We start from the raw sequence: 26,883 nt of genomic DNA on the forward strand, positions 1-26,883 counted from the left end.
TTACAGACTCAATCAGGGACATGTTGAAAATGTCAGTGAAGACACCTGCCAGTTGGTCAGCACATGCCCGGAGCACACGTCCTGGTAATCCGTCTGGCCCCGTAGCCTTGTGTACGCTGACCTGTTTAAAGGTCTTACTCACGTCGGCTACGGAGAGCGTGATCACACAGTCGTCCGGAACAGCTGATGCTCTCATGCATGCCTCAGTGTTGCTTGCCTCGAAGCGAGCATAGAAGTGATTTAGCTCGTCTGCTAGGCTCGTGTCACTGGGCAGCTCGCGGCTGTGCTTCCCTTTGTAGTCTGTAATAGTTTGCAAGCCCTGCCACATCCGACGAGCGTCAGAGCCGGTGTAGTATGATTCAATCTTAGCCCTGTATTGACGCTTTGCCTGTTTGATGGTTCGTTGCAGGGCATAGTGGAATTTCTTGTAAGCTTCCGGGTTAGAGTCCCGCACCTTGAAAGCGGCAGCTCTACCCTTTAGCTCAGTGCGAATGTTGCCTGTAATCCATGGCTTCTGGTTGGGGTATGTACGTATAGTCACTGTGTGGACGACGTCCTCGATGCACTTATTGATAAAGCCAGTGACTGATGTGGTGTATTCCTCAATGTCATCGGAAGAATCCCGGAACATGTTCCAGTCTGTGATAGCAAAACAGTGCTGTAGTTTAGCATCTGCTTCATCTGACCACTTTTTTTATGGACTGAGTCTCTGGTGCTTCCTGCTTTCATTTTTGCTTGTAAGCAGGAATCAGGAAGATAGAGTTGTGGTCGGATTTACCAAATGGAGGGCGAGGGTGAGCTTTGTACACGTCTCTGTGTGTGGAGTACAGGTGATCTAAAAAAAAATCCCTCTGGTTGCACCTTTAACATGTTGATAGAGATTTGGTAGAACTGATTTAAGTTTCCCTGCATTAAAGTCTCCGGCCACTAGGAGCGCCGCCTCTGCGTGAGTGGTTTCCTGTTTGCTTATTTCCTTATACAGCTGACTGAGTGTGGTCTTAGTGCCAGCATCTGTTTGTGGTGGTAAATAAACAGCCACGAAAAGTATAGCTGAGAACTCTCTAGGCAAGTAGTGTGGCCTGCAATTTATCACAATATACTCTACTTCAGGCGAGCAAAATCTAGAGACTTCCTTAGATTTCGTGCACCAGCTGTTGTTTACAAATATGCACAGACCGCCCCCCTCGTCTTACCGGTGTGTGCTGTTCTATCCTGCCGGTGCAGCGTATATCCCGCTAGCTGAATATCCATGTCGTCATTCAGCCACGATTCCGTGAAACATAGGATATTACAGTTTTTGACGTCCCGTTGGTAGGATATTCGTGATCATACCTCGTCTAATTTATTGTCCAATGATTGCACTTTGGCGAGTAATATTTACGGTAACGGCAGCTTTCCTACTCGCCTTCTGCGGGTCCTGATGAGGCATCCGGCTCTTCGTCCTCTGTACCTGCGTCACTTCCTCTTGCGAATAACTGGGATGTCGGCCCTGCCGGGTGTTTGGAGAATATCATGTGAGTCTTGCTTGTTGTCTAAGAAATCTTTGTCTAATCCGAGGTGAGTGATCGCTGTCCTGATATCCAGAAGCTCTTTTCTGCCGTTAGATATGATTGCAGAAACATTATGTACAAAATAATTTACAAATGTCGCGAAAAAAACGCATAATAGCACAATTGGTTGGGCGCCCGTTAAACTGCTGCCATTTCTTCCGGCGCCATTGTGGTTGAACTAAATAGATTTCCTACATACTGGATCCACTAACATTGATCAACCATTAAAGTTTTGCTTTGAACAGTGCACACACCCATCCACTGTCCCTGTTTAGATAGGTGCACCCCCATCCACCCATACTGTACTGTTTCCACAGGAAAGGGTGCTGGGGTCAGTAGTGATGGTGCTGATATACAGATGGATGTGAAAACATGTACAAATAACTTGCATGCACCCACTCTATAATATTACCACAGCCAGTAAGACTTGTGCATGTGTAGGTCTACAGAATAGTATTTACAGGTTGTATGTGCTGATTCTAAAACATTCTCAAATGGGCTACTGTGTTCTTTATGTTGAAATTCTCAAGGCTATTCCTTTCCTCAGAGATGAAATCTGTTTTTTGAGTGAGGTTTCCACAGAACCATGTAAGGTTTTATACATTAGGGTTTACTATGCAGTGTGCAGCAGCAGCCAAGAGAAACATTCTCCTGCTGTAAACATGTTATTTGTTTTGGAATTGTGAAACAATAATGTGTGACCCATTATCAAACAGTGTACTGAAAAAAGAATGTAACTCAATCACACACAGGAACACACATACCTGCGCTCCTCTGGAGTAAGAGCGGAAGATGGTGCAGAAGCGCCCCTGTCCAGAGGTGTCCCTGAAACAACACACAGAGGTCAGGGGTTAAGGGGTCAGAATGTCAACCATATGTCAATCAAAACGCACAGTATTCCAACAACATTCCACCCCTATTCTAATGACTTTATAAAGGCAAGGCATCTATTGCTATCATTTGTCAGACAATCACAATTATCTATGTTTAGCTACACTAATAACTTATCAAATGTATAGTATATTTGGCTGTGAAATTCAGACAATTCATACATCCCTTACAAAGAGAGGATTAACTACATATATTCAAAACCTACTGTAGTGTAATAAACACCAAAACACTAAGATTAAGCCTGCATTTAAGAGAATGCAATTGGGTAAATTAGTGAGAGTACAGAGCTAGAACAATAACATGTATCCAGATTGCATTCTCCAGATCTGCATGGCACAGCAGTGTTTGGGTTCGCACACACACACACACACACGCCCCCCCACACACGCACACACACACACACACACACACACACACGCCCACACACTCTGGCCCTGACACAGCTGTGGCTTTGAGCTGTGTTTTTAATTCGATGAGAGTCATGCACATATAAAACATTGAACAGTTGTTTCTTGATATGATTTCATATTCTGACACCACATACCATATTTTACACACTAGCCTACTATGAAGGGAGAAGCTTTAGTTTTATCGTTATGGGATTTTTGTGTTTAATGACTAAAATATGTATACATTTGACTTAGAATTATAACTAAACAGAATACTACTATAATACTGTAAGAATGAATCTTATTATAATCATAATGTTGAATGTTATGTGTTCCTTGTTAGAAAGAATGGGTTTATCTTCAGACAGGCTAGAATGATCTCTACCCAGGGAGGGGAAAGACCTTGGGTTGGTTGCAGATAGTTGAACAGGTGGCAGACAGTAATGAGAACGCTGACTGTACTGCCATTGTATCCGAGAGGAGGATGGACATTAAAACCTATGACATCATCTTTATTATATAACCTGATGTAAAATGTATTATGATCAGTACTCTCGAGAATAAACGCTATTGATTGATTGATTTTAAGACTGGTTTCTGTCCATTTAATGCTGATAATTATCTTACAAATTCTTATGTATGGGCAGAGTGTTTTAATTGAATTGGTTGATAAACAGGAATTAAAATTCCTTTAACATTTATAGAGGATAGAAATGTCAACATATTAATAGTAATAATAGGAGAATAACCACATGTCGTTTAGATACTCATATTCTCCTTTCTTCTCACAAGCTGCAGATTTGCAATCATCTTATTGTGTGTATCCGTAGGCCTACTCCACCTGCAGATTGGATATCCTTGCCAAGTTCACAATTTTCACAACTGGCCAATTCTGCACGCTAATGCTTGTTATCTCTTTGTTAATATGTTAGCCACTCTATAATTTACCAATGTTCCACCATGCCACGCTAGCATTTTACCAATGTTCCCCTTACCCCAATGCCCCACTTGCTAGCTGTGATTAGCGTGTAGCCATGGTGAGGAGGATAGAGAGCATTACTAACAGCCATCCTGTTAAAGTAATAACGCGTCTCATCCTTTTAGACATCAAACAAAGTTTTCAGATGAATCATTTAATATTGACTTGACTAATAGCAAAGCCCTCTAAAAAATAAAAGTAGCACTCTCATGGTAAGGGTTAGGAGTAAAGAAGAGGAGGGCAAAGGACACACGATGGGAACCACGGAGTGTGTGTGTGTGATGTGGATTAGAGTACATCTGTGCATGTGTGTGTACAGTGCCTTCAGAAAGTATTCACACCCCCTGACTTATTCCACATTTTGTTGTGTTACAGCCTGAATGGATTACAAAAATAAACATTTCACCCATCTACACACAATACCCCATAATAACAAAGTAAAAACATGTTTATAGATATTTCGGCAAATGTATTGAAAATGAAATACCTAATTTACATTAGGATTCACACCCCTGAGTCTAATACATGTTAGAATCACCTTTGGCAGAGATTGCAGCTGTGTGCCTTTCTGGGTAAGTCTCTAAGAGCTTTGCGCACCTCGATTGTGCAACACTTGACCATTATAATTTTTTTATTCTTCAAGCTCTGTCAAGTTGATTGTTGATCATTGCTAGACAACCATTTTCAAGTCTTGCCATAGATTTTCAAGCAGATTTAAGTCAAAACTGTAACTCAGGTCACTCAGAACACTCACTGTCTACTTGGTGAGCAACTCCAGTGTAGATTTGGCCTTGTGTTTTAAGTTATTGCCCTGCTGAGAGGTGAATTAATCTCCCAGTGTGGTGGAAAGCAGACTGAACCATAGGATTTTGTCTGCTTAGCTCGATTATGTTTCTTTTTATCCTGAAAAACTCCCCAGTCCTTATCAATTACAAGCATACCCATAACATGATGCAGCCACCACTATGCTTGAAAATATGGAGAGTGGTACTCAGTAATGTGTTGTATTGGATTTTCCCCAAACATAACACTTTGTATTCAGGCCAAAAAGTTAGTTGCTTTGCCTCATTTTTTGCAGTATTACTTTAGTGCCTTGTTGCAAACAAGATGCATGTTTTGGAATATTTTTATTCTGTACAGGCTTCATTCTTTTCACTCTGTCATTTAGGTTAGTATTGTGAAGTAACTACAATGTTGTTGATCCATCCTCAGTTTTCTCTTATCATAGCCATTAAATTCTGTAACTGTTTTATAGTCATCATTGGCCTCATGGTGAAATCCCTGAGCGGTTTCCTTCCTCTCCAGCAACTGAGTTAGGAAGGACGCCTGTATCTTTGTAGTGACTGGGTGCATTGATACACACTTCACCAAGCTCAAAGCGATATTCAATGTCTGCTTTTTCTTTTTACCCATCTACCAATAGGTGCCCTTCTTTGTGAGGTATTGGAAAAACTCCCTGGTCTTTATGGCTAAATCTGTGTTTGAAATGCACTGCTCAACTGTGGGACCTTACAGATAATTGTACGTGTGGGGTACAGAGATGAGGTAGTCATTCAAAAATCATGTTAAACACTATTATTGCACACAGAGTGAGTCCATGCAACTTATTATGTGACTTTAAGCAAATTCTTACTCCTGAACTTATTTAAGTTTGACATAACAAAGGGGTTTTGACTTAAGGCATTTCAGCTTTTTATGTTGAATTAATTTCAGAACATTTCTTAAAACATAATTCCATATTGTGTGTAGGCCAGTGATAAAAAAACTCAGGATTTAACCCATTTTAAATTTCGGCTGTAACAAAATGTGGAAAATTCAAAGGATGCGAATACTTTCTGAAGGCACTGTATGTACTGTGTGTGTGTGTCTGTCTGTCTTTCCCTCATCCCTATTCTGCTGCTTTGACAAATCTGGCTACAATTCCTCTTAGTGTAATCAGACTCACATGTTTCTTATTGAGCCTATGTACAGAGCTCTCTCCCCCGTTGCTCTTCTCCTTACAACAACTCTCAGGAATGTCTCTCTCTCTCTCGCTGACAATACTCTATTATTCTCCTAATCTGATCAACATGATACAGTCAAATTGCACTCTATCACCTATATAGAGCCATATGGGACCTGGTTAAAAGTAGTGCACTACGGGGCCTCCCGGGTGGTGCAGTGGTGCAGAGACTCTGGGTTCGAGCCCAGGCTCTGTCGCAGCCGGCCGCGACTGGGTGGTCCTAGCGTCGTTCCGGGTTAGGGAGGGTTTGGCCGGTAGGGATATCCTTGTCTCATCGCGCAGTGACCAGGTGTTTCCTCCGACACATTGGCTTCCTGGTTGGATGTGTTAAGAAGCAGTGCGGCTTTGTTGGGTTGTGTTTCGGAGGACGCATGGCTCTCGACCTTCGTCTCTCCCGAGCCCGTATGGGAGTTGTAGCGATGAGACAAGACAGTAACTACTAACAATTGTATACCACGAAATTGGGGAGAAAAAGGGGGTAAAAAAAATAAATAAAGTAGTGCACTACATAGGAAACAGGGTGCTAATAGTGTAATTTGGATGAGTTTAGCATGGTAACGGCCGGGTGGGTGTGTTTGTGCATGCGTGCGAGTCTGTGTTGTGACTTCACTCACCAGAGCTGCAGTTTGACTCTTCTTCCGTCTAGGAGTATCGTAGTCGTCTTGTAGTCGATTCCTGCCAACAACATAAAACAAAAGAAACAGATGTTAATACCATCTCTGTTAGCCTACTCTGGATGTATCTAGGCCCTGACAGTATGTCTGAGCTGTCATGATTATTCTACATGACAGACAGAGAGGGGGGAGAGAGATTAATAACAGGGTATTAATAAGGCTTCAGGAGGTAACATGTGGAAGAAGCAGGATGGAGATTAAACTGAGTAAATTAACATGTCTGCAGCCATATGGGACCTGGTCAAAAATACTGCACTAAATAGGGAATAGGGTGCCATTTGGGAAGTAGACGAGGTGGGTGTATGTGTAAAGTAAGCACTGAGGCAATGCTGTAATCTCTATCCAGCACATACACAAACTGTAATCTCTATCCAGCACATACACAAACTGTAATCTCTATCCAGCACATACACAAACTGTAATCTCTATCCAGCACATACACAAACTGTAATCTCTATCCAGCACATACACAAACTGTAATCTCTATCCAGCACATACACAAACTGTAATCTCTATCCAGCACATACACAAACTGTAATCTCTATCCAGCACATACACAAACTGTAATCTCTATCCAGCAGTTACACACTGTAATCTCTATCCAGCACATACACGGATGAACGCATGCACAGATTACACGCACATGCACGCACAGGTCACTCAGATTAATCATAGAAAGCTGGGATGGAAATCTGATCCTCTGATCCTGTTGAAATCTACATCTTCTCACATTCTCTGTCTCTATGCCCTCTTTTCTCTTTACGTTATCTACCTACCCCCCCTCTCTACCCCCCACCTCCCCCTCACTCACTACCTCCTTCTCTCCAGCTGTCTACACCCCTTTCTCTCTCTCTGTCTCTCTCTGTCTCTATGTCTCTCTCTCTCTCTGTGTGTCTCTCTCTCTCTCTCTGTGTCTCTCTCTCTCTCTGTGTGTCTCTCTCTCTCTCTCTCTGTCTCTATAAGGCAGTGAAAAGAACAACTATCCCTAGAAAGATCCACATAATTCCCACATTCTTCTCACATTCTCTCCACAGGATTCCTAGTGTGTGTGTGTGTTCGTGCATGTGTGTCAAAGCTCAGGAATCCTGGTTTTCTCTGGATACCAGATCCATTATTAACCCATCACCCCATAGACATTACCTTATCACCATGGAATGACGTGTGTGAAGATGACAATAACATGTGTTCATTGAAATCAAGCTAAAACCATGACCATGTAAGGGTTAAGTCGTACAGTACTGGATGATGAAATCCCACACAGGATCTCACCCAGAGGGCATGACTCATACTGCACAGCACAAATACTGGAGCTACATAGTGACAGCAGCAGCATGCACACATTTTACATTAAAATGCCAGTCACTTAGCAGACGCTCTTATCCAGAGCGACATACAGTTGTGAGTGCATACACTCTCATACTTTTGCATTCTAGTCCACCTTGGGTATACGAACTCACAACCCTGGCGTTGAAAGCGCCATGCTCTACCAACTGAGCCACAAGAAACCACACACATCCAAACACGCGCAAACAAACACAAGGGTTTCTGTTAGATGGTAATAGCCAGCTTTTGGCTGAAAAAATATATATGGTAATGACACCGGCCAATTGTCCTGAGAAGAAGAACAAATCCCATTGCGAAATAATGCTTTTTTAGCCTATTCATTGATGGCAATGCCAGTTGATGTAAATACATTTGACTGGTCATGCTTATCGGTGTATAGGTTAAGTTTCATAATTTAGTGTAATTAAACTTCTTATGGCTGCAATCCCGGTAACGGGATGATATGACAACAGCCAGTGAAAGTGCAGGGCGCCAAATTTAAAACAACAGAAATCTCATAATTAAAATTCCTCAGACATACATGTGTCTTATACCATTTTAAAGGTAATCTTGTTGTTAATCCCAGCAACGTGTCCGATTTCAAATATGCTTTTCAACGAAAGCACTACAAACGATTATGTTAGGTCACCACCAAACCACAATAAGCACAGCCATTTTTCCAGCGAAAGATAGCAGTCACAAAAAGCAGAAATATAGCTAAAATTAATCACTAACCTTTGATGATCTTCATCAGATGACACTCATAGGACTTCATGTTACACAATACATGCATGTTTTGTTTGATAAAGTTCATATTTATATTAAAAAATCTGAGTTTACATTGGCGGGTTACATTCACTAGTTCCAAAAACATCCAGTGATAGTGCATAGCCACATCGTTTCAACAGAAATACTCATCATAAATGTAGATGATAATACAAGTTATACACATGGAATTATAGATATACCTCTCCTTAATGCAACCGCTGAGTCAGATTTCAAAAAAAAATTACGGAAAAAGCAAACCATGCAATAATCTGAGACGGAGCTCAGAACAAGAGTCAAATTAGCCGCCATGTTGGAGTCAACAGAAACCAGAAATTACATGATAAATGTTTCCTTACCTTTGATGATCTTCATCAGAATGCACTCCCAGGAATCCCAGGTCCACAATAAATGCTAAATTTGTTCGATAATGTCCGTTATTTATGTCCAAATAGCTACTTTGGTTAGCGCATTTGGTAAACAATTCCAAAGTCACAAAGCGCGTTCACTAAAACGTGACGAAATGTCCAAACGTTCCGTAACAGTCAGTAGAAACATGTCAAACGATGTATTGAATCAATCTTTAGAATGTTGTTAACATACATCTTGAATAACGTTCCAACCGGAGAATTACATTGACTTCAAATGAGCGATGGAACGGAGCTGCCTCTCACGTGAACGCGCGTGGTGAATGCATGGTCACCTCATGGCAGTGATTACTCATTCCTGTCTCCTTCGGCCCCTTCACAGTAGTCATCAGACAAAGTTCTATTAACTGTTGACATCTAGTGGAAGCCGTAGGAAGTGAAAACTCATCCATATCTCACTGTAATTTCAATGGGAGCTTGGTTGAAAATCTACCAGCCTCAGAAAAAATCCAAACAGGAAGTGGAACTTCTCAGGTTTTTGCCTGTCATATGAGTTGTTATACCCACAGACATAATTCAAACAGTTTTAGAAACTTCAGAGTGTTTTCTATCCAATAATAATAATATGCATATATTAGCAACTATGACTGAGGAGCAGGCTGTTTACTCTGGGCACCTCTGTGCACCTTTCATCCAAGCTACTCAATACTGCCCCTGCAGCCATAAGAAGTTAAAGTGCAGTATATTCGTCATGTATCTTATTTATCACACGCGTACAACATACAGATACAGAGCCTGTGAGCATTAAATCTGCCAGACAGCGCGAGAGCTGCTGCTACAGCATCTCAAACAGCAAACGCCTAGGCAACGGAAGGCAGGCTTCATCAGCCAGTTACACCAGTATGCATTTTGGTAACATACACTTAACTGTTTGAACCTGGACGTTTTACAACATATTATGAGGCATGTCTTACTTTGCTTCAAAGTAGTCTAGCCAAAATCAGACCATATCCTCGGAGGGAATTATTTTATATCAACTTTTTTTCATTGTCCAGTAGCCAAAGGCACATACTAGATCTCCCCTCTTTCAACATTTCCAACGAATATTTGAATCTCTGTCACATGAAACCACTCGCATGTGTGACAACAGTGTTTTCCCAATAATTGCATTATGGAAGGAACATTTGCTCGTAGTCTACTGTACTGCCTTGTGCGCATTGCTGCACTTAAATGTGAAGAAATAATAATTCATCAACATTTTAAGCTAAACATTCTGATCTGTGGTTTTAGACTCATTGCTTTAAAAACATGATGTATCCTAGGCCTACTGGTTGTATGAATTAGGGATCTATCGTCCCACAACTGTCCTAGAATCTGTTTGGGCTATTTCTTTCTCGACAAGCTTTCTACTATGGGGATAGTAGATTGACATAGGCCAGTGATTTTGCTGTTCGTTACTCGTCTTGTTGGCTGAGGAAAAGTCAGTGTGGAAAGTTATTCTAGCATCTTCAAAGTGTTCCTCAATTTGCATATTCTGTTAACATGAATTACCATAATCAAAATGTGATTTCTGTAATTCTGAGCCCCATGGGTGGGCGCCCTTATCAGGTTGCGCACCGAATGCATATGGGTCCGGTAAATTTCTCAAATGACCAGTAAATTAAAATGCTGCAGGTCAAATGTCCGGAGCAAAATTTTCCTAACAGAAACCCTGACACACACACATGGACGCAAGCATGCATGCACGCACACGCAAACAAACACACACGCAGACACACACGCAGACACACACAGATGCAAGCACGCACGCACAGACACACACACGGTATCTGTGAGCATTACTAAGATGAAGCTTCAGTATGTACTCGGAGCCTTACCATGTCTGGAAGCAGCAGTGTACTGTGTTTTTAATTCCAGTGAGATCAGACAAGTCCTGGTAATTACAGTAATCAGGGCAGAAAAGCCATTCTCTACTTTTGTTCACTGAGAGGTGTTTCTGACAGCAGCACAATTTTAACATGTTCATATGTGTGCGTGTGTGTGCGTGCGTGCACTCACAGATGCCAATGGCAGCTGACAAATGACATTTAATGCTTTTCCTCCATATGAAGATTTGGTTTCCCAGTCCAACTGTCACCCCTGGCAACCACCCTCCTCATGACCTGCACCCATAATGCATCCATCTAGGTGTTATTCCTGCCTTTAAGGGGGGTCAAGAATGTAGGTCTTAACACTGTATGTCTGTACTGGCCCAATTGTCTGGTTGGGTTTGGAACAGTCTGGTTCCGAGACGTCGTTTACATGCGGACGTGACATTGTAGGATTGGATTGGACATAGTTTGTGCTGACACCTTGAGGAAGATTCACGCAAAACATGGGTACAGTATGTGTGCATAAATGCATGCAGGTGCACACACACACACATACACACACACACACACACACATCTTGTACACTGTGGAGAGGCGATGATACATAAGAGGTTATTAAGATAATCCTTCTAATATCTGTTGATATACACTGAGTATAAAAATCAATAGAACCCCCCCAGCATTGCAGGTCTTGACATAAACCTACTACCACACCCCGTCCAAAGGCACTTACATGTTTTGTCTTGCCCATTCACCCTCTGAACGGCAAACATGTCTAAATTGTCTCAAGGCAAAAAAATCATATTTTAACCTGTCTCCTCCCCTTATCTACACCAGGTGTCAAACGCGAGCCCGCGGCCGAATCCGGCCCGTGACACATTTCTATCTGGCCCGTATACGGATTTGGGTTGTCAATTAATTTTGTCCCGCTTCAACACCGCCCGCGAAGTCACAGCAAGCACTGCCAACGTGCTGCACGCCAAATGTCAGCGCAGTGCCACACACGCACGCACGCACACACACACACACACGGTAAGGCTGGATCATATCATAACTAATGGCACTGATCGTATCTTCTACCAGACCGAAAGTTTAAAACTGTTGTAGGCTAAATGTCCATGCCACGTTTTGGTGCTAACGGGTCATTGCTCTAGTCTGCAGAAAATGTAATCTTGGTTGTCAAAATGTTATAAGATAAAGGATTCACACGCGGGTATGAATTACTACTAATGGGCAACATGACACACAAGCGAGTATAAATGATTTAACAGTTTAATCATTTACTTTATGAAATAACAGCCTGATGCGCTCGCATCGGCGAATTCAACATCAATTGTGCTACTTTCGTGTCCCGTACAGCGCATCAGATGGAAAGTGTAGGCTACTGACTGACACATGCCACTGTCCTAGCTAGGCTACTAAAATGTTGCAGTCTGGCTTGGGTTTTTAAACCTTGAAAATGAATAATCAAAAAACGAAAACCTGCAACAAAACCCATTTTAAAGGAGAAACATGAATGCCTATTACAGCAACATTTGAGCAGTAGCCTAGGCTGCCTACTCAACTACAATACATTTTGAGTGCAGCATAAAGCAATGCTGCATTCAACCACACCGGTGATCTATGCAGTGCAAAAAAGATTTTCAACATGTTTTAAGTTTAAATGTTACAACAACCTAGCTACGTTTTTGTTATTTGTAGTTATTAAATACTATTTGATTATACAGCATCCTATGTACCTAAGTGGACATTATAACGGGCCATATTTGTTCTAATAAACAATGGCCAGTTTGGGCCAGTTGTATGCACTACAAAAACTAAACATAATAGTCTATGTCTGTCCCGTGCTCAATATGGTCCATGCTCTGATTGACTTTGATATCCCTGATCTACACTGATTGAAGTGGATTCAACAAGGGCCATCAATAAGGGATCATAGCTTTCACCTGGATTCACCTGGTCAGTCTGTCATGGAAAGAGCAGATGTTCTTAATGTTTTTTAAACTCAATGTCCATCATAACAACAGTTCACTGTTGGCGCACAAACACACTCTCACAGTAAATAAATGCTTTATCTAGGTTATAATGTGTAAGTGTAATTGTGGTGTCATTAGTGCAAATGAGGCTACTCATCCAGACAATAAGAAACCGCTGCATTAACTTGGTGATGGTATAGTTCAGCCCTTTCTCTCATGCAGACGTTATGGTTTATACATCCCTGAACGATCTACAGTGGGTACGCCCCAAATGACACGCTATTCCTTATAAAGTTCACTCTTTTTGACCAGAGTACATGGGCCCTGGTAAAAAGAAGTGCCCTATAAAGGGAATATGGTTCCATTTGTGTTGCATCCAGTAGCCTAGTACAGTAAGGCTGAATGCTTCAAGTCACTCCTCCCTTTATGTCCATCTGCCAACCTTCATCCCTCCAGCTCACCTCTCTGCCATCTGTTACAGACACTGATGGCATGCCAGACCCAGTGCCAGGATAAAGTGACTAAGGGGGGCGTTGAAATCGGTGAGTGTCACAATTTTGGGAGATTCTTACATTGGAATTATATTGAATTCGGCTTTTCACATGATCACATAACCTTTCACATGTGAAATCAAATCAAATCAAAGTTTATTTGTCACGTGCTCCGAATACAACAGGTGTAGACCTCACATTGAAATGCTTACTTATAGCCTCTAACCAACAGTGTAAAAAAGGTATTAGGTGAACAATAGGTAAGTAAAGAAATAAAAACAACAGTAAAGAAGACAGTGAAAAATAACAGTAGCGTGGATATAACAGTAGCGAGGCTACATACAGGCACCGGTTAGTATGGCTGATTGAGGTAATATGTACATGTAGATATGGTTAAAGTGACTATGCATATATGATGAACAGAGAGTAGCAGTAGCGTAAAAGAGGGTTTGGTGGGTGGCGGGTGGCGGGACACAATGCAGATAGCAAGGTTAGCCAATGCGCGGGGGCACTGGTTGGTCGGGCCAATTGAGATAGTATGTACATGAATGTATAGTTAAAGTGACTATGGGTAGCCAAATGGGTAGCCATTTGATTACCTGTTCAGGAGTCTAATGGCTTGGGGGTAAAACCCTGTTGAGTAGCCTTTTTGTCCTAGACTTGGCACTCCGGTACCGCTTGCCATGCGGTAGTAGAGAGAACAGTCTATGACTGGGGTGGCTGGGGTCTTTGACAATTTTTAGTGCCTTCCTCTGACACTGACTGGTATAGAGGTCCTGGATGGCAGGCAGCTTAGTCCCAGTGATGTACTGGGCCGTACGCACTACCCTCTGTAGTGCCTTGCGGTCGGAGGCCGAGCAATTGCCGTACCAGGCAGTGATGCAACCAGTCAGGATGCTCTCGATGTTGCAGCTGTAGAACCTTTTGAGGATCTGAGGACCCATGCCAAACCTTTTTAGTTTCCTGAGGGGGAATAGGCTTTGTAGTGCCCTCTTCACAACTGTCTTGGTGTGTTTGGACCATTCTAGTTTGTTGGTGATGTGGACACCAAGGAACTTGAAGCGCTCAACCTGCTCCACTATAGCCCTGCTGATGAGAATGGGGGTGTGCTCGGTCCTCCTTTTCCTGTAGTCCACAATCATCTCCTTAGTCTTGGTTACATTGAGGGATAGGTCTCTGACCTGCCAGGTCTCTGACCTCCTCCCTATAGGCTGTCTCATCGTTGTCGGTGATCAGGCCTACCACTGTTGTGTCGTCTGCAAACTTAATGATGGTGTTGGTGTCATGCCTGGCCATGAAGTCGTGGGTGAACAGGGAGTACAGGAGGGGACTGAGCACGCACCCCTGGGGGCTCCAGTGTTGAGGATCAGCGTGGCAGATTTGTTGTTACCTACCCTCACCACCTGGGGGCGGCCCGTCAGGAAGTCCAGGATCCAGTTGCAGAGTGAGGTGTTTAGTCCCAGGTTCCTTAGCTTAGTGATGAGCTTTGAGGGTACTATGGTGTTGAACGCTGAACTGTAGTCAATGAATAGCATTCTCACATAGGTGTTCCTTTTGTCCAGGTGGGAAAGGGCAGTGTGGAGTGCCATAGAGATTGCATCATCTGTGGATCTGTTTGGGCGGTATGCGAATTGGAGTGGGTCTAGGGTTTCTGGGATAATGGTATTGATGTGAGCCATAAGCTTCCGGGTTAGAGTCCCGCTCCTTGAAAGCGGCAGCTATTCCCTTTAGTTCAGTGCGGATGTTGCCTGTAATCCATGGCTTCTGGTTGGGGTATGTGCGTACAGTCACTGTGGGGACAACATCATCGATGCACTTATTGATGAGGCCAGTGACTGATGTGGTGTATTCCTCAATGTCATCGGAAGAATCCCGGAACATATTCCAGTCTGTGCTAGAAAAACAGTCCTGTAGCTTAGCATCTGCTTCATTTGACCACTTTCTTATTGACAGTCACTAGTGCTTCCTGCTTTAGTTTTTGCTTGTAAGCAGGAATATTTGCCAGATGAAGGGCGAGGGAGAACTTTGTACACATCTCTGTGTGTGGAGTAAAGATGGTCTAGAGTTTTTTTCCCTCTGGTTGCACATTTAACATGCTGGTAGAGATTAGGTAAAATGGATTTGAGTTTCCCTGCATTAAAGTCCCCGGCCACTAGGAGTGCCGCCTCTGGATGAGCGTTTTCCTGTTTGCTTATGGCCGTATACAGCTCATTGACTGCGGTCTTAGTGCCAGCATCGGTCTGCGGTGGTATTATAGACAGCTACGAAAAATATAGATGTAAACTCTCTTGGTAAATAGTGTGGTCTACATCTTATCATGAGATAATCTACCTCAGACGAGCAAAACCTCAAGACTACCTTAGATTTCTTGCACCAGCTGCTGTTTACAAATATACATAGGCCGACGCCCCTTTTCTTACCAGAAGCCGCTGTTCTATCCTGCCGAAAAAGCTTAAAACCCGCCAGCTGTATGTTAATCATGTCGTCGTTCAGCCACGACTCGGTGAAACATAAGATATTCCAGTTTTAATGTCCCGTTGGTAGGATATATGTGCTTTTATTACCGATTGATTGTACGTTGGCTAATAGGACCAATGGTAAAGGTAGATTACCCTCTCGGCGACGGATCCTTACAATGCACCAGGACCGTTGTACGCGATATCTCCGTCTTTTCCTCCTGTGAATGATGGGATAAGGGCCCTGTAGGGCGTCCGAAGTAAATCCTTCCTGTCCGACTCATTGAAGAAGAAGAATTCCTCCAGTACGGGGTGTGTAATCCCTGCCCTGACATCAAGAATCTCTTTTCGGTCATAAGACATGGTGGCAGAAATATGTACAGAATGTCCTATGTTTTAAGGTAAGTGGTACACTGTTCAGCCGAAATAGTGTTAACATCTTTCATCAATATGATTGTATATTTGACATGATCACTTAGTGCTGGCTTTTCAATATGACCCCATCTGGGATTTCAGGGTGCCTTGATCTTTCGGTTGCGCCACAAGTCCCCTACAGATTCATTACCAATAATACATCTCTGAGTAGCATCTGCACTGCTATTTTAGTTATCAGTTAATCTGATACTCATCATTGATTTCATTGACTTATTTCAGCAATTTGAGGGTTCTGTATAGTTGTCTAATGTTGGTTGGGGCTTATTATTATTTTGTTTATGTTTCTCCTGAATCACTATGATAAATATAATAGTTTTTCTTATGGGATGTTGTGAATTCAAATCCCAAGTAAGGACATTTGGAATAACAATGACTGTATAAATAAACACACAAAATATAATCAAGTATGTCAAAGTGTGTCAAATATGTTAATTGAAAACACTGCGACTGTGTGGTGTTCTTTGGGACATCCTAAAGACTCATTTTGGTTTGCAGGGCATCACCTGTGAAATCTCATGTGAAATATATCCACATGTGAAACTTTATGTTAAGTATCATTGCATATGAAAGTGTTCCAAAACCACAGGATTTCACATGTGAAAGGTTATGTGATCACATGTGAAAATCCACATGTGAAATATCATCACATGTGAACTGAAGTGTTTTCAAAACCACCTGGTTATCTATTTTTATTTTTTACTTACATACACTTAGGTTGGAGTCATTAAAACTCATTTTTCAACCACTCCACAAATTTCTTAACAAACTATAATTTTGGCAACACGGTTAGGACATCTACTTTGTGCATGACACAAGTCATTTTTCCAACAATTGTTTACAGACAGATTATTTCACTTTTAATTCACTGTATCACAATTCCAGTGGGTCAGAAGTTTACATACACCTAGTTGACTGTGCCTTTAAACAGCTTGGAAAATTCCAGAAAATGTTGTCATGGCTTTAGAAGCTTCTGATAGGCTAATTGACATAATTTGAGTCAATTGGAGGTGTACCTGTGGATGTATTTCAAGGCCTACCTTCAAACTCAGTGCCTCTTTGCTTGACACCATGGGAAAATCAAAAGAAATCAGCCAAGACTTCAGAAAAAAAATTGTAGACCTCCACAAGTCTGGTTCATCCTTGGGAGCAATTTCCAAACGCCTGAAGGTACCACGTTCATCTGTACAAACAATAGTACGCAAGTATAAACACCATGGGACCACGCAGCCGTCATACCGCTCAGGAAGGAGACGTGTTCTGTCTCCTAGAGATGAACGTACTTTGGTGTGAAAAGTGAAAATCAATCCCAGAACAGCAAAGGACCCTGTGAAGATGCTGGAGGATACAGGTACAAAAGTATCTATATCCACAGTAAACAAGTCCTATATCGACATAACCTGAAAGGCCGCTCAGCAAGGAAGAAGCCACTGCTCCAAAACCGCCATAAAAAAGCCAGACTACTGTTTGCAACTGCACATGGGGACAAAGATCGTACTTTTTGGTGAAATGTCCTCTGGTCTGATGAAACAAAAATAGAACTGTTTGGCCATAATGACCATCGTTATGTCTGGAGGAAAAGGGGGGAGGCTTGCAAGCCGAAGAACACCATCCCAACCGTGAAGCACGGGGGTGGCAGCATCATGTTGTGGGGGTGCTTTGCTGCAGGAGGGACTGGTGCACTTCACAAAATAGATGGCATCACGAGGCAGGAAAATTATGTGGATATATTGAAGCAACATCTCAAGACATCAGTCAGGAAGTTAAAGCTTGGTCGCAAATGGGTCTTCTAAATGGACAATGACCCCAAGCATACTTCCAAAGTTGTGGCAAAATGGCTTAAGGACAACAAAGTCAAGGTATTGGAGTGGCCATCACAAGGCCCTGACCTCAATCCCATAGAAAATTTGTGGTCAGAACTGAAAAAGAGTGTGCGAGCAAGGAGGCCTACAAACCTGACTCAGTTACTACAGCTCTGTCAGGAGGAATGGGCCAAAATTCACCCAATTTATTGTGGGAAGCTTGTGGAAGGCTACCCGAAACGCTTGACCCAAGTGAAACAATTTAAAGGCAATGCTACCAAATACTAATTGAGTCTATGTAAACTTCTGACCCACTGGGAATGTGATGAAAGAAATTAAAGCTGAAATAAATGATTCTCTCTACTATTATTCTGACATTTCACATTTTTAAAATAAAGTGGTGATCCTAACTGACCTAAGACAGGAAATGTTTACTTGGATTAAATGTCAGGAATTGTGAAAAACTGAGTTTAAATGTATTTGGCTAAGGTGTATGTAAACTTCCAACTTCAACTGTATCTATTTTTTACTTAACACTTTTTTTTTAAATCTTAAAACTTCTTAAAGCATTGTTGGTTAAGGGCCTGCAAGTAAGCATTTCACTGTAAGGTCTACAGCTGTTGTATTCGGCGCATGTGACATTTGATTTGATTTTGGTCCCCTTAAGGTTTTTATTTAGATCCCGGCTTTGTTCCAGGGATGTCCGTAAATACGTTTTTATGACATTGCCTGATGGTCTCAAAGAAACGTCTCCCACCAAAATACATATTTCATTACACATCACCCCTTGTACCGTTGCAGAACCCATGTTTGGTGAACCACTGATCCATTCACAGCACTTGTCTGTTGGCAAGGTGTCACGCCCTGGCCTTAGTTATCTTTGTTTTCTGTAATATTTTGGTTAGGTCAGGGTGTGACAGGGGGGATGTTTGTGTGTATTTGTCTCGTCTTGGGTGGTTGTATTGTATAGGGGGTTTTGTAGAGGTTATGGGGTTGTGTTTAGTGTAGGTGTCTAGGTATGTCTATGGTTGCTTGAATGGTTCTCAATCAGAGACAGCTGTCTTTCATTGTCTCTGATTGGGAGCCATATTTAAGGCAGCCATAGGCATTAGGCTATTGTGGGTAATTGTCTATGTGTAGTGTTTAGTGTCAGCACTATTTGTTTGAATAGCTTCACGGTCGTCTGTTTGTTGTTTAGTTTGTATAGTGTTCGTTTTGTTTTCGTCTTCTTAATAATAAAGAAGTATGTATTTCTCTCACGCTGCGCCTTGGTCCACTCTTCTTCAAAGTTATGACGATCGTGACACAAGGTTAGGAACACCCACACACAAACAGTGCATTCAACTTACTTGACACACATTATTAAATGTTGTGCATGTTTATTTATACAGTAATTATTATTCAATATGTCCTCACCTGGGATTTCAACTCAGAACCTCTTGGTTCACAGCATTTGGATCTTGCTGCTATGCTACCATGTCTGTGTCACTAATCACATTTCCAACCACAGTTTTTATGCGAGGAAAGTCATACCATATAAAAAAAATCACAATAGCTGTGATGGAAACAAGAAGTTTCGGTACAATTTTATAAATGCAGATAGATAATTTGCTCGTTTGACATGGTGGGATCTTTTTGTGTCTGTAACATTTATTACACGAGAAATGGCAGTCACGCAATGGAGTCACGCGATGACATGGTGTGTCCTCCCACTATGACTTGGGAAACCATGCAGTTTAAATTAGGCTACAGATTAAATAAATTATGATGAACTTTACAGGGTGGTGAAAGTGCATGGAACTTGACACCCCTTTCCAATAAATGTCGAGGGTCTTATTCTGGTGACATGGTGATTGATGCTTGATTGCTGTTTTGACAAATAAAAACATTCTCGCTCTTAATCATAATGTCATCATTGCATCGTATCTGCGAGCTGTTGGCTAGAGCACACGTGCCAAGACCAGAGTAGACACATTTGCTATTTAACGCAAACATTTTTGTGACAAAACTATTGGTAGAGTTGAAAATGAGATGGAAGGGCCTCCCGGGTGGCGCAGTGGTCTAGGGCACTGCATCGCAGCGCTAGCTGTGCCACCAGAGTCTCTGGGTTCGCGCCCAGGCTCTGTCGCAGCCGGCTGCGACCGGGGCTCCGTGGGGCGACGCACAATTGGCCTAGCGTCGTCCGGGTTAGGGAGGGTTTGGCCGGTAGGGATATCCTTGTCTCATCGCGCCCCAGCGACTCCTGTGGCGGGCCGGGCGCAGTGCGCGCTAACCAAGGGGGGCGGGTGCACGGTGTTTCCTCCGACACATTGGTGCGGCTGGCTACCGGGTTGGAGGCGCGCTGTGTTAAGAAGCAGTGCGGCTTGGTTGGGTTGTGCTTCGGAGGACGCATGACTTTCGACCTTCGTCTCTCCCGAGCCCGTACGGGAGTTGTAGCGATGAGACAAGATAGTAATTACTAGCAATTGGATACCATGAAAATTGGGGAGAAAAGGGGGTAAAATCTTTAAGAAAGAAAAAAGAAAATGAGATGGAAACATATTGAACATTCGATTTTTATTTGGCACATGAAAACTTAAGCGAAAAAGTCAATGTTGTGTGCACTATGTCATCACACACTGATTTTTATTAGTGTAGCAGTAGCAGGTGACCTAACTTTGGTTTGTGGCTACTATGATTTTCCATTGTAGCCAAATCAATTTCAGAAATTCTGTTTACGACCAATTTTTTTAAACATTCTGTTACTGATTTAGTAATAGAATTGGAAGTTTTAATCACTAAATAATTCAGAAACAAAATTGATATCAGTAAAAACACTATAACTAATTGATAGTTCTAACTTTTCCATACCGAAGCCTAATATATTGACATATATTTCAAATACATATATGCCTGGTTCCTCTCTAGGTTTCTTCCTAGGTTCCGGCCTTTCTAGGGAGTTTTTCCTTGCCACCGTGCTTCTACATCTGCATTGCTTGCTGTTTGAGGTTTTAGGCTGGGTTTCTGTACAGCACTTTGGGACATCGGCTGATGTAAAAAAGGGCTTTAGAAATACATTTGATTTATTGATTGATAATATATGTACTAATATTTTAAATAAATATATTTAAAAACATGTATTACTCACATACACTACCGTTCAACAGTTTGGGGTCACTTAGAAATGTCCTTGTTTTTGAAAGAAAAGCACATTTTTTGCCATTAAATTGGCATCAAATTGATCAGAAATACAGTGTAGACATTGTTAATGTTGTAAATGACTATTGTACCTGGGAACGGCTGATTTTCTTTAACGGAATATCAACATAGGCATACAGAGGCTCATTATCAGCAACCATCACTCCTGTGTTCCAATGGCACGTTGTGTTAGCTAATCCAAGTTTATCATTTTAAAAGGCTAATTGATCATTAGAAAACCCTTTTGCAATTATGTTAGCACAGTTGAAAACTATTGTCCTGATTAAAGAAGCAACTGGCCTTCTTTAGACTTGTTGAGTATCTGGAGCATCTGCATTTGTGGGTTTGATTACAGGCTCAAAATGCCCAGAAACAAAGACCTTTCTTCTGAAACTCGTCAGTCTATTCTTGTTCTGAGAAATGAAGGCTATTCCATGCGAGAAATTGCCAAGAAACTAAAGATCTCGTACAACGCTGTGTACTACTCCCTTCACAGAACAGCGCAAACTGGTCTAACCAGAATAGAAAGAGGAGTGGTAGGCCCCGGTGCACAACTGAGCAAGAGGACAAGTACATTATAGTGTCTAGTTTGAGAAACAGACGCCTCACAAGACCTCAACTGGCAGCTTCATTAAATAGTACCCACAAAACACCAGTCTCAACGTCAACAGTGAAGAGGCGACTCCGGGATGCTCGCCTTCTAGGCAGAGTTGCAAAGAAAAAGCCATATCTCAGACTGGCTAATAAAAATAAAATATTAAGATGCGCAAAAGAACACAGACACTGGACAGAGGAACTCTGCCTAGAAGGCCAGCAGTTATATTGACTAGGTCCGTCCTAGCTCGCTCATTAATGCTTTAATCAAAATTACGGATTGCCTCTTATTCGCTTGTCATCCCCTTATGCCATAGTTTGTACATCTCAATTGTCAGCAAGTCAGCCATATCAGCTATGTATTTTTAAAGGGCAGGAAATGAGGCTGAATTAATTGTTTTGCTGCCAGACAAGGCTCAGCTGATAGCCAGGTGTAGCATTGGTAAGGTGTTGGGACTGCTGTTGGGAAAGATGTATGTTTGTGGGCACTGTTTGTCACCGTTATAGTGCAATTAATGTATTGTTTAGTGTTGTGTTGTGTAGTGGCTTTTTGGTTTGTTTGCCCCACCAAGATTTACATGCTAAAATCGCCACTGCACACAACACAATGCCACAAGTGTTCAGGGGGGGTACAATTGCCATGCTGACTGTAGAAATGTCCACCAGAGCTGTTGCCAGAGAATTGAATCTTAATTTCTCTATCATAAGCCGCCTCCAACGTTGATTTAGAGAATTTGGCAGGACGTCCAACCGGCTTCACAACCGCAGACCACGTGTATGGCGTTGTGTGGGTGAGCGGTTTGCTGATGTCAACGTTGTGAACAGAGTGTCCGATGGTGGCGGTGGGCTTATTGAATGGGCAGGCATAAACTACGGACAACAAACATTTTATCGATGGCAATTTGAATTCACAGAGATACCGTGACAAGATCCTGAGGCTCATTGTCGTGCCATTTATATGCCGCAATCACCTCATGTTTCAGCATGATAATGCACGGCCCCATGTTGCAAGGATCTGTACACAATTTCTGGGGGCTGAAAATGTCCCAGTTCTTCCATGGCCTGCATACTCACCAGACATGCCACCCATTAAGCATATTTGGGATGCTCTGGATCGACACCGTGTTCCAGTTCCTGCCAATATCCAGCAACTTCGCACAGCCATTGAAGAGGAGTGGGACAACATTCCACAGGCCATAATCAACAGCCTCATCAGTCTTTGCGAAGGAGATGTGACACGCTGCATGAGGCAAATGGTGGTTTTCTGATCCACGCCCCAACCTTTTTGTTAAAGTATCTGTGACCAACAGATGCTGATCTGTATTCCCAGTCAAATAAATCAATAGATTAGGCCTCAGATATTTATTTATATTGAATGATTTCCTTATATGAATTGTAACTCTTTATAATTGTTGCATGTTGCATTTATATTTTTGTTCAGTATAGGAGGGTCCAGATGCCTTTTTAGTGATTTCACATGTTTTAGAGAAACTTCCTCACTTCCTCATCCTCGTTGTGTAGACCTGAAAAAACATGAACAACAGATCCAAAAACACAAATACACCCTTTAATAAACAGCAAAGCTCTCAGTATCGTGAGGCAGGTCTTTGAATGCTGTTGACATTAAATTATGTTATTCCGAACTTTATCCACTGGGTTATATTCCATTTTGTTGCGACTCGAGCGATACCTCTCCGTCCATTTTACAGGTAACTGCAAAAATAAAGGAAACACTTGAGTAAATGAGGGATACAAAGCAGGGGGCGTTTCCACACAGGAAGGTCCAGACACTTGTAGAATCTATGCCAAGATGCATTGAAGCTGTTCTGGCAGCTCGTGGTGGCCCAACGCCCTATTAATACACTATACAGTGGGGCAAAAAAGTATTTAGTCAGCCACCAATTGTGCAAGTTCTCCCACTTAAAAAGATGAGAGAAGCCTGTAATTTTCATCATAGGTACACTTCAACTATGACAGACAAAATGAGGGAAAAAAATCCAGAAAATCACATTGTAGGATTTTTTATGAATTTATTTGCAAATTATGGTGGAAAATAAGTATTTGGTCAATAACAAAAGTTTATCTCAATACTTTGTTATATACCCTTTGTTGGCAATGACAGAGGTCAAACGTTTTCTGTAAGTCTTCACAAGGTTTTCACACACTGTTGCTGGTATTTTGGCCCATTCCTCCATGCAGATCTCCTCTAGAGCAGTGATGTTTTGGGGCTGTTGCTGGGCAACACGGACTTTCAACTCCCTCCAAAGATGTTCTATGGGGTTGAGATCTGGAGACTGGCTAGTGGGAGAACTTGCACAATTGGTGGCTGACTAAATACTTTTTTGCCCCACTGTATATGTTGGTGTTTCCTTTATTTTGTTAGTTACTTGTAGCAGCAGGCTACACGGAAAACAGAACCGCTCGAGACTTGAGTTGCGCAAAAGGGAATATAACATTGCAGGTAAAGTTCTAAATGACAACTTCATGTGTACAACATCTAAAGACCTGCATCACTATACTGAGAGCTTTGCCGTTTCTAAAAGGACGTTTTGGGGTGTTTTTTTAGATTTTTTAAAATGTTTTTTTTTCAGGGCCCCCATACTACACAACGAGGATAAGGTAGCAATTTTCTGTTTGGGGTAAGTTTCTCAAAACCCTGTGAAATTGCAAAAAAGTTGTCTGGACCCTTCTAAAACATGCCATTTATATCAAAAATAGAGATTTGGTTGTAAAAAATTACTTCTCCTTTAATAATTTCTTTGTGGATTTTGATTAGTGCTTGGGGTTAATGTCTTCCTGGATGATCCACTTGCGGCTAAGTGTCAGCCTCCTGGCAGAGGCAACCAGGTTTTTGGCTAAAATGTCATGATGCCGTTGACCTTAACAAAGCCCCATAATATAAAAAACCCACCACCATATTTTACCGTAGTTATGAGGTACAGGTAACTGCCAAAATAAAGGGAACTCTTCAGTAAATGAAGGATTAAACGTATATTGAAACTAGGTGCTTCCACACAGGTGGGCTGACACTTGGCTGCAATTGGATCTTCCAGCAAGACTATAACCCCAAGCACTAATCAAAATCCACAAAGAAATGGTTAATTGACCACAAAATCAACATTTTTCAATGACAATCTAGATAGATATCAAGGATCTGGGAAGATTCTGTATGGAGGAAAGGTCTAAGATCCCTCCCACCGTGCTTTCCAATCTTCAATGTTTTTTGTCTGTAACTAGTTGCTTGACAAAGTACAACATTTCAGAAGGATAAAAAAAAGGCTTTATTACATTTTTGATCCCTGTTGGTGCTTTTAGGGTTAAGTCTACTGTGTGTTTAGATCAGATGCTTCATACAAGTGTTTTTAATACGTTTGCCAAGGTCAATCTCTCTCTCTTTCATTTCTCTCTCTCGTTCTTTCGCTCTGTCTGAGTGGGATCAGATACAAAGATGAGTCATCCTCTCCTGGCATCAGCAGCCCCCACAGAACTGCCACACACACACACACACACACACACACACACACACACACACACACACACACACACACACACACACACACACACACACACACACACACACACACACACACACAGACACACACACACACACACACACAGTTTATCAAACATTTCTAAACTCATACAGTTCAAATACACTCTCTTCGACTCATTGGCTTTTCAAACATTCTGTTCTTTTGACCATTATTAGAACCTTCAGTGGTGGTTTTTGAAAACATGGACTCAATTGTAAGAAGTGCTATACAGATGTAGCAAGAAGACAAACAGAGGGCCATTTAAAACATGAACACCTCATCTTACTATACATTCATTTAAAAAATAGCAAATTAAAGTCAAAATGGAGAACTGTGTTCCAGACACTGTTCTTCAAAAATAATTATTCAAATCTGTGTGTGTGTGTATGTCTGTCTGTCTGTGTGCATACGTGCCTCTTTCCCTGTGTGTGTGTGTTCTGAACTATTATCAAGTGATTCATTTTGGTTTGGAACTGTTCCGTGGCTTGGGACTGGAATAACAGTTTATGGAAGGAATCCAGAATGTCTGTGGTCACTCCACTGTCTGTGTTCCAACTGTTCCACTGCTTCTGGAGTCTGTGGTCATTCACCTGTGAGCGCTCCAACTCAGGGTGCGTTCGTAAATTCAATCTGGAGTGCCAGAGTGCGCTCAGAGTGCCCACTGGGCGTTCGTAAATTCAGAGCATGCACTGGACACTCTGGCCGAGGAGTAGGGTTGATCCAAGCGTTCTGACCTCACAACGGCAGTCAAGCACCCAAGCTAACTGGCTAACGTTGGCTAGCTTGCTAGCTACTTCCAGACAAAAGAGAGAACACCTTAATCTGACCATTGGTGACTGTAACTGCGCCACAGGCACAATTTAATTACACTTTTATTGCCAATGTTTACTGACACCGGCCATATTCAACGGGTGTTGGGTGTTCGTAAATTCATCAGTTATTCTGCTGCTCTGGCACTCAGACGAGAGTCCTCTGAAATCGGAGTAGATAGCCAGAGTGAATTTACTAACGCACTCTCAGCCATCATCTCTCCCCGACTGCCCGGCAAATGGCACCCTATTCCCTACATAGTTCACTACTTTTGATGAAAGCCCCATGGGCCCTGGATAAAAGTAGTGCACTACAGACCTCCAACATTATTGCCAACCTTGATAAAGATGAGCAAAAAATAATTGTTTGACAATCAGATGAAAACATCATGACTGGTTGTGTTTATGTCACATTAAAAGGTAGGCTTAAATGACAAATCTTTACTATTAAGCCCAAAGAGGTCCTATTAAATTAATAGGAATTCTATATGTATTTCTATGATTAGGTCCATTAAAATTGTAATTAAAGTGTGTGCACACATAGAAGGTTCCCGAAGAAATTAAATATACACTGCTCAAAAAAATAAAGGGAACACTTAAACAACACAATGTAACTCCAAGTCAATCACACTTCTGTGAAATCAAACTGTCCACTTAGGAAGCAACACTGATTGACAATAAATTTCACATGCTGTTGTGCAAATGGAATAGACAAAAGGTGGAAATTATAGGCAATTAGCAAGACACCCCCAAAAAAGGAGTGATTCTGCAGGTGGTGACCACAGACCACTTCTCAGTTCC

General features: G+C 42.0%; 1 protein-coding gene across 1 annotated transcript in view; it reads right to left on the reverse strand.

The window, feature by feature from the left end:
- rab40b (RAB40B, member RAS oncogene family) overlaps nt 1–26,883 on the reverse strand; it is a 54,706-nt gene that overhangs the window by 12,153 nt on the left and 15,670 nt on the right. Inside the window, exons 2-3 of the mRNA XM_038992097.1 lie at nt 6,426–6,486; nt 2,315–2,375 (exon numbers count right to left, since the gene is read on the reverse strand). Of these exons, the coding sequence (XP_038848025.1) occupies nt 2,315–2,375; nt 6,426–6,486 (122 nt within the window). The remainder of the gene's footprint in view (nt 1–2,314; nt 2,376–6,425; nt 6,487–26,883) is intronic.

Source organism: Salvelinus namaycush, chromosome 4 (genome assembly GCF_016432855.1).
Source record: "Salvelinus namaycush isolate Seneca chromosome 4, SaNama_1.0, whole genome shotgun sequence".
Taxonomy (NCBI): Eukaryota; Metazoa; Chordata; class Actinopteri; order Salmoniformes; family Salmonidae; genus Salvelinus; species Salvelinus namaycush.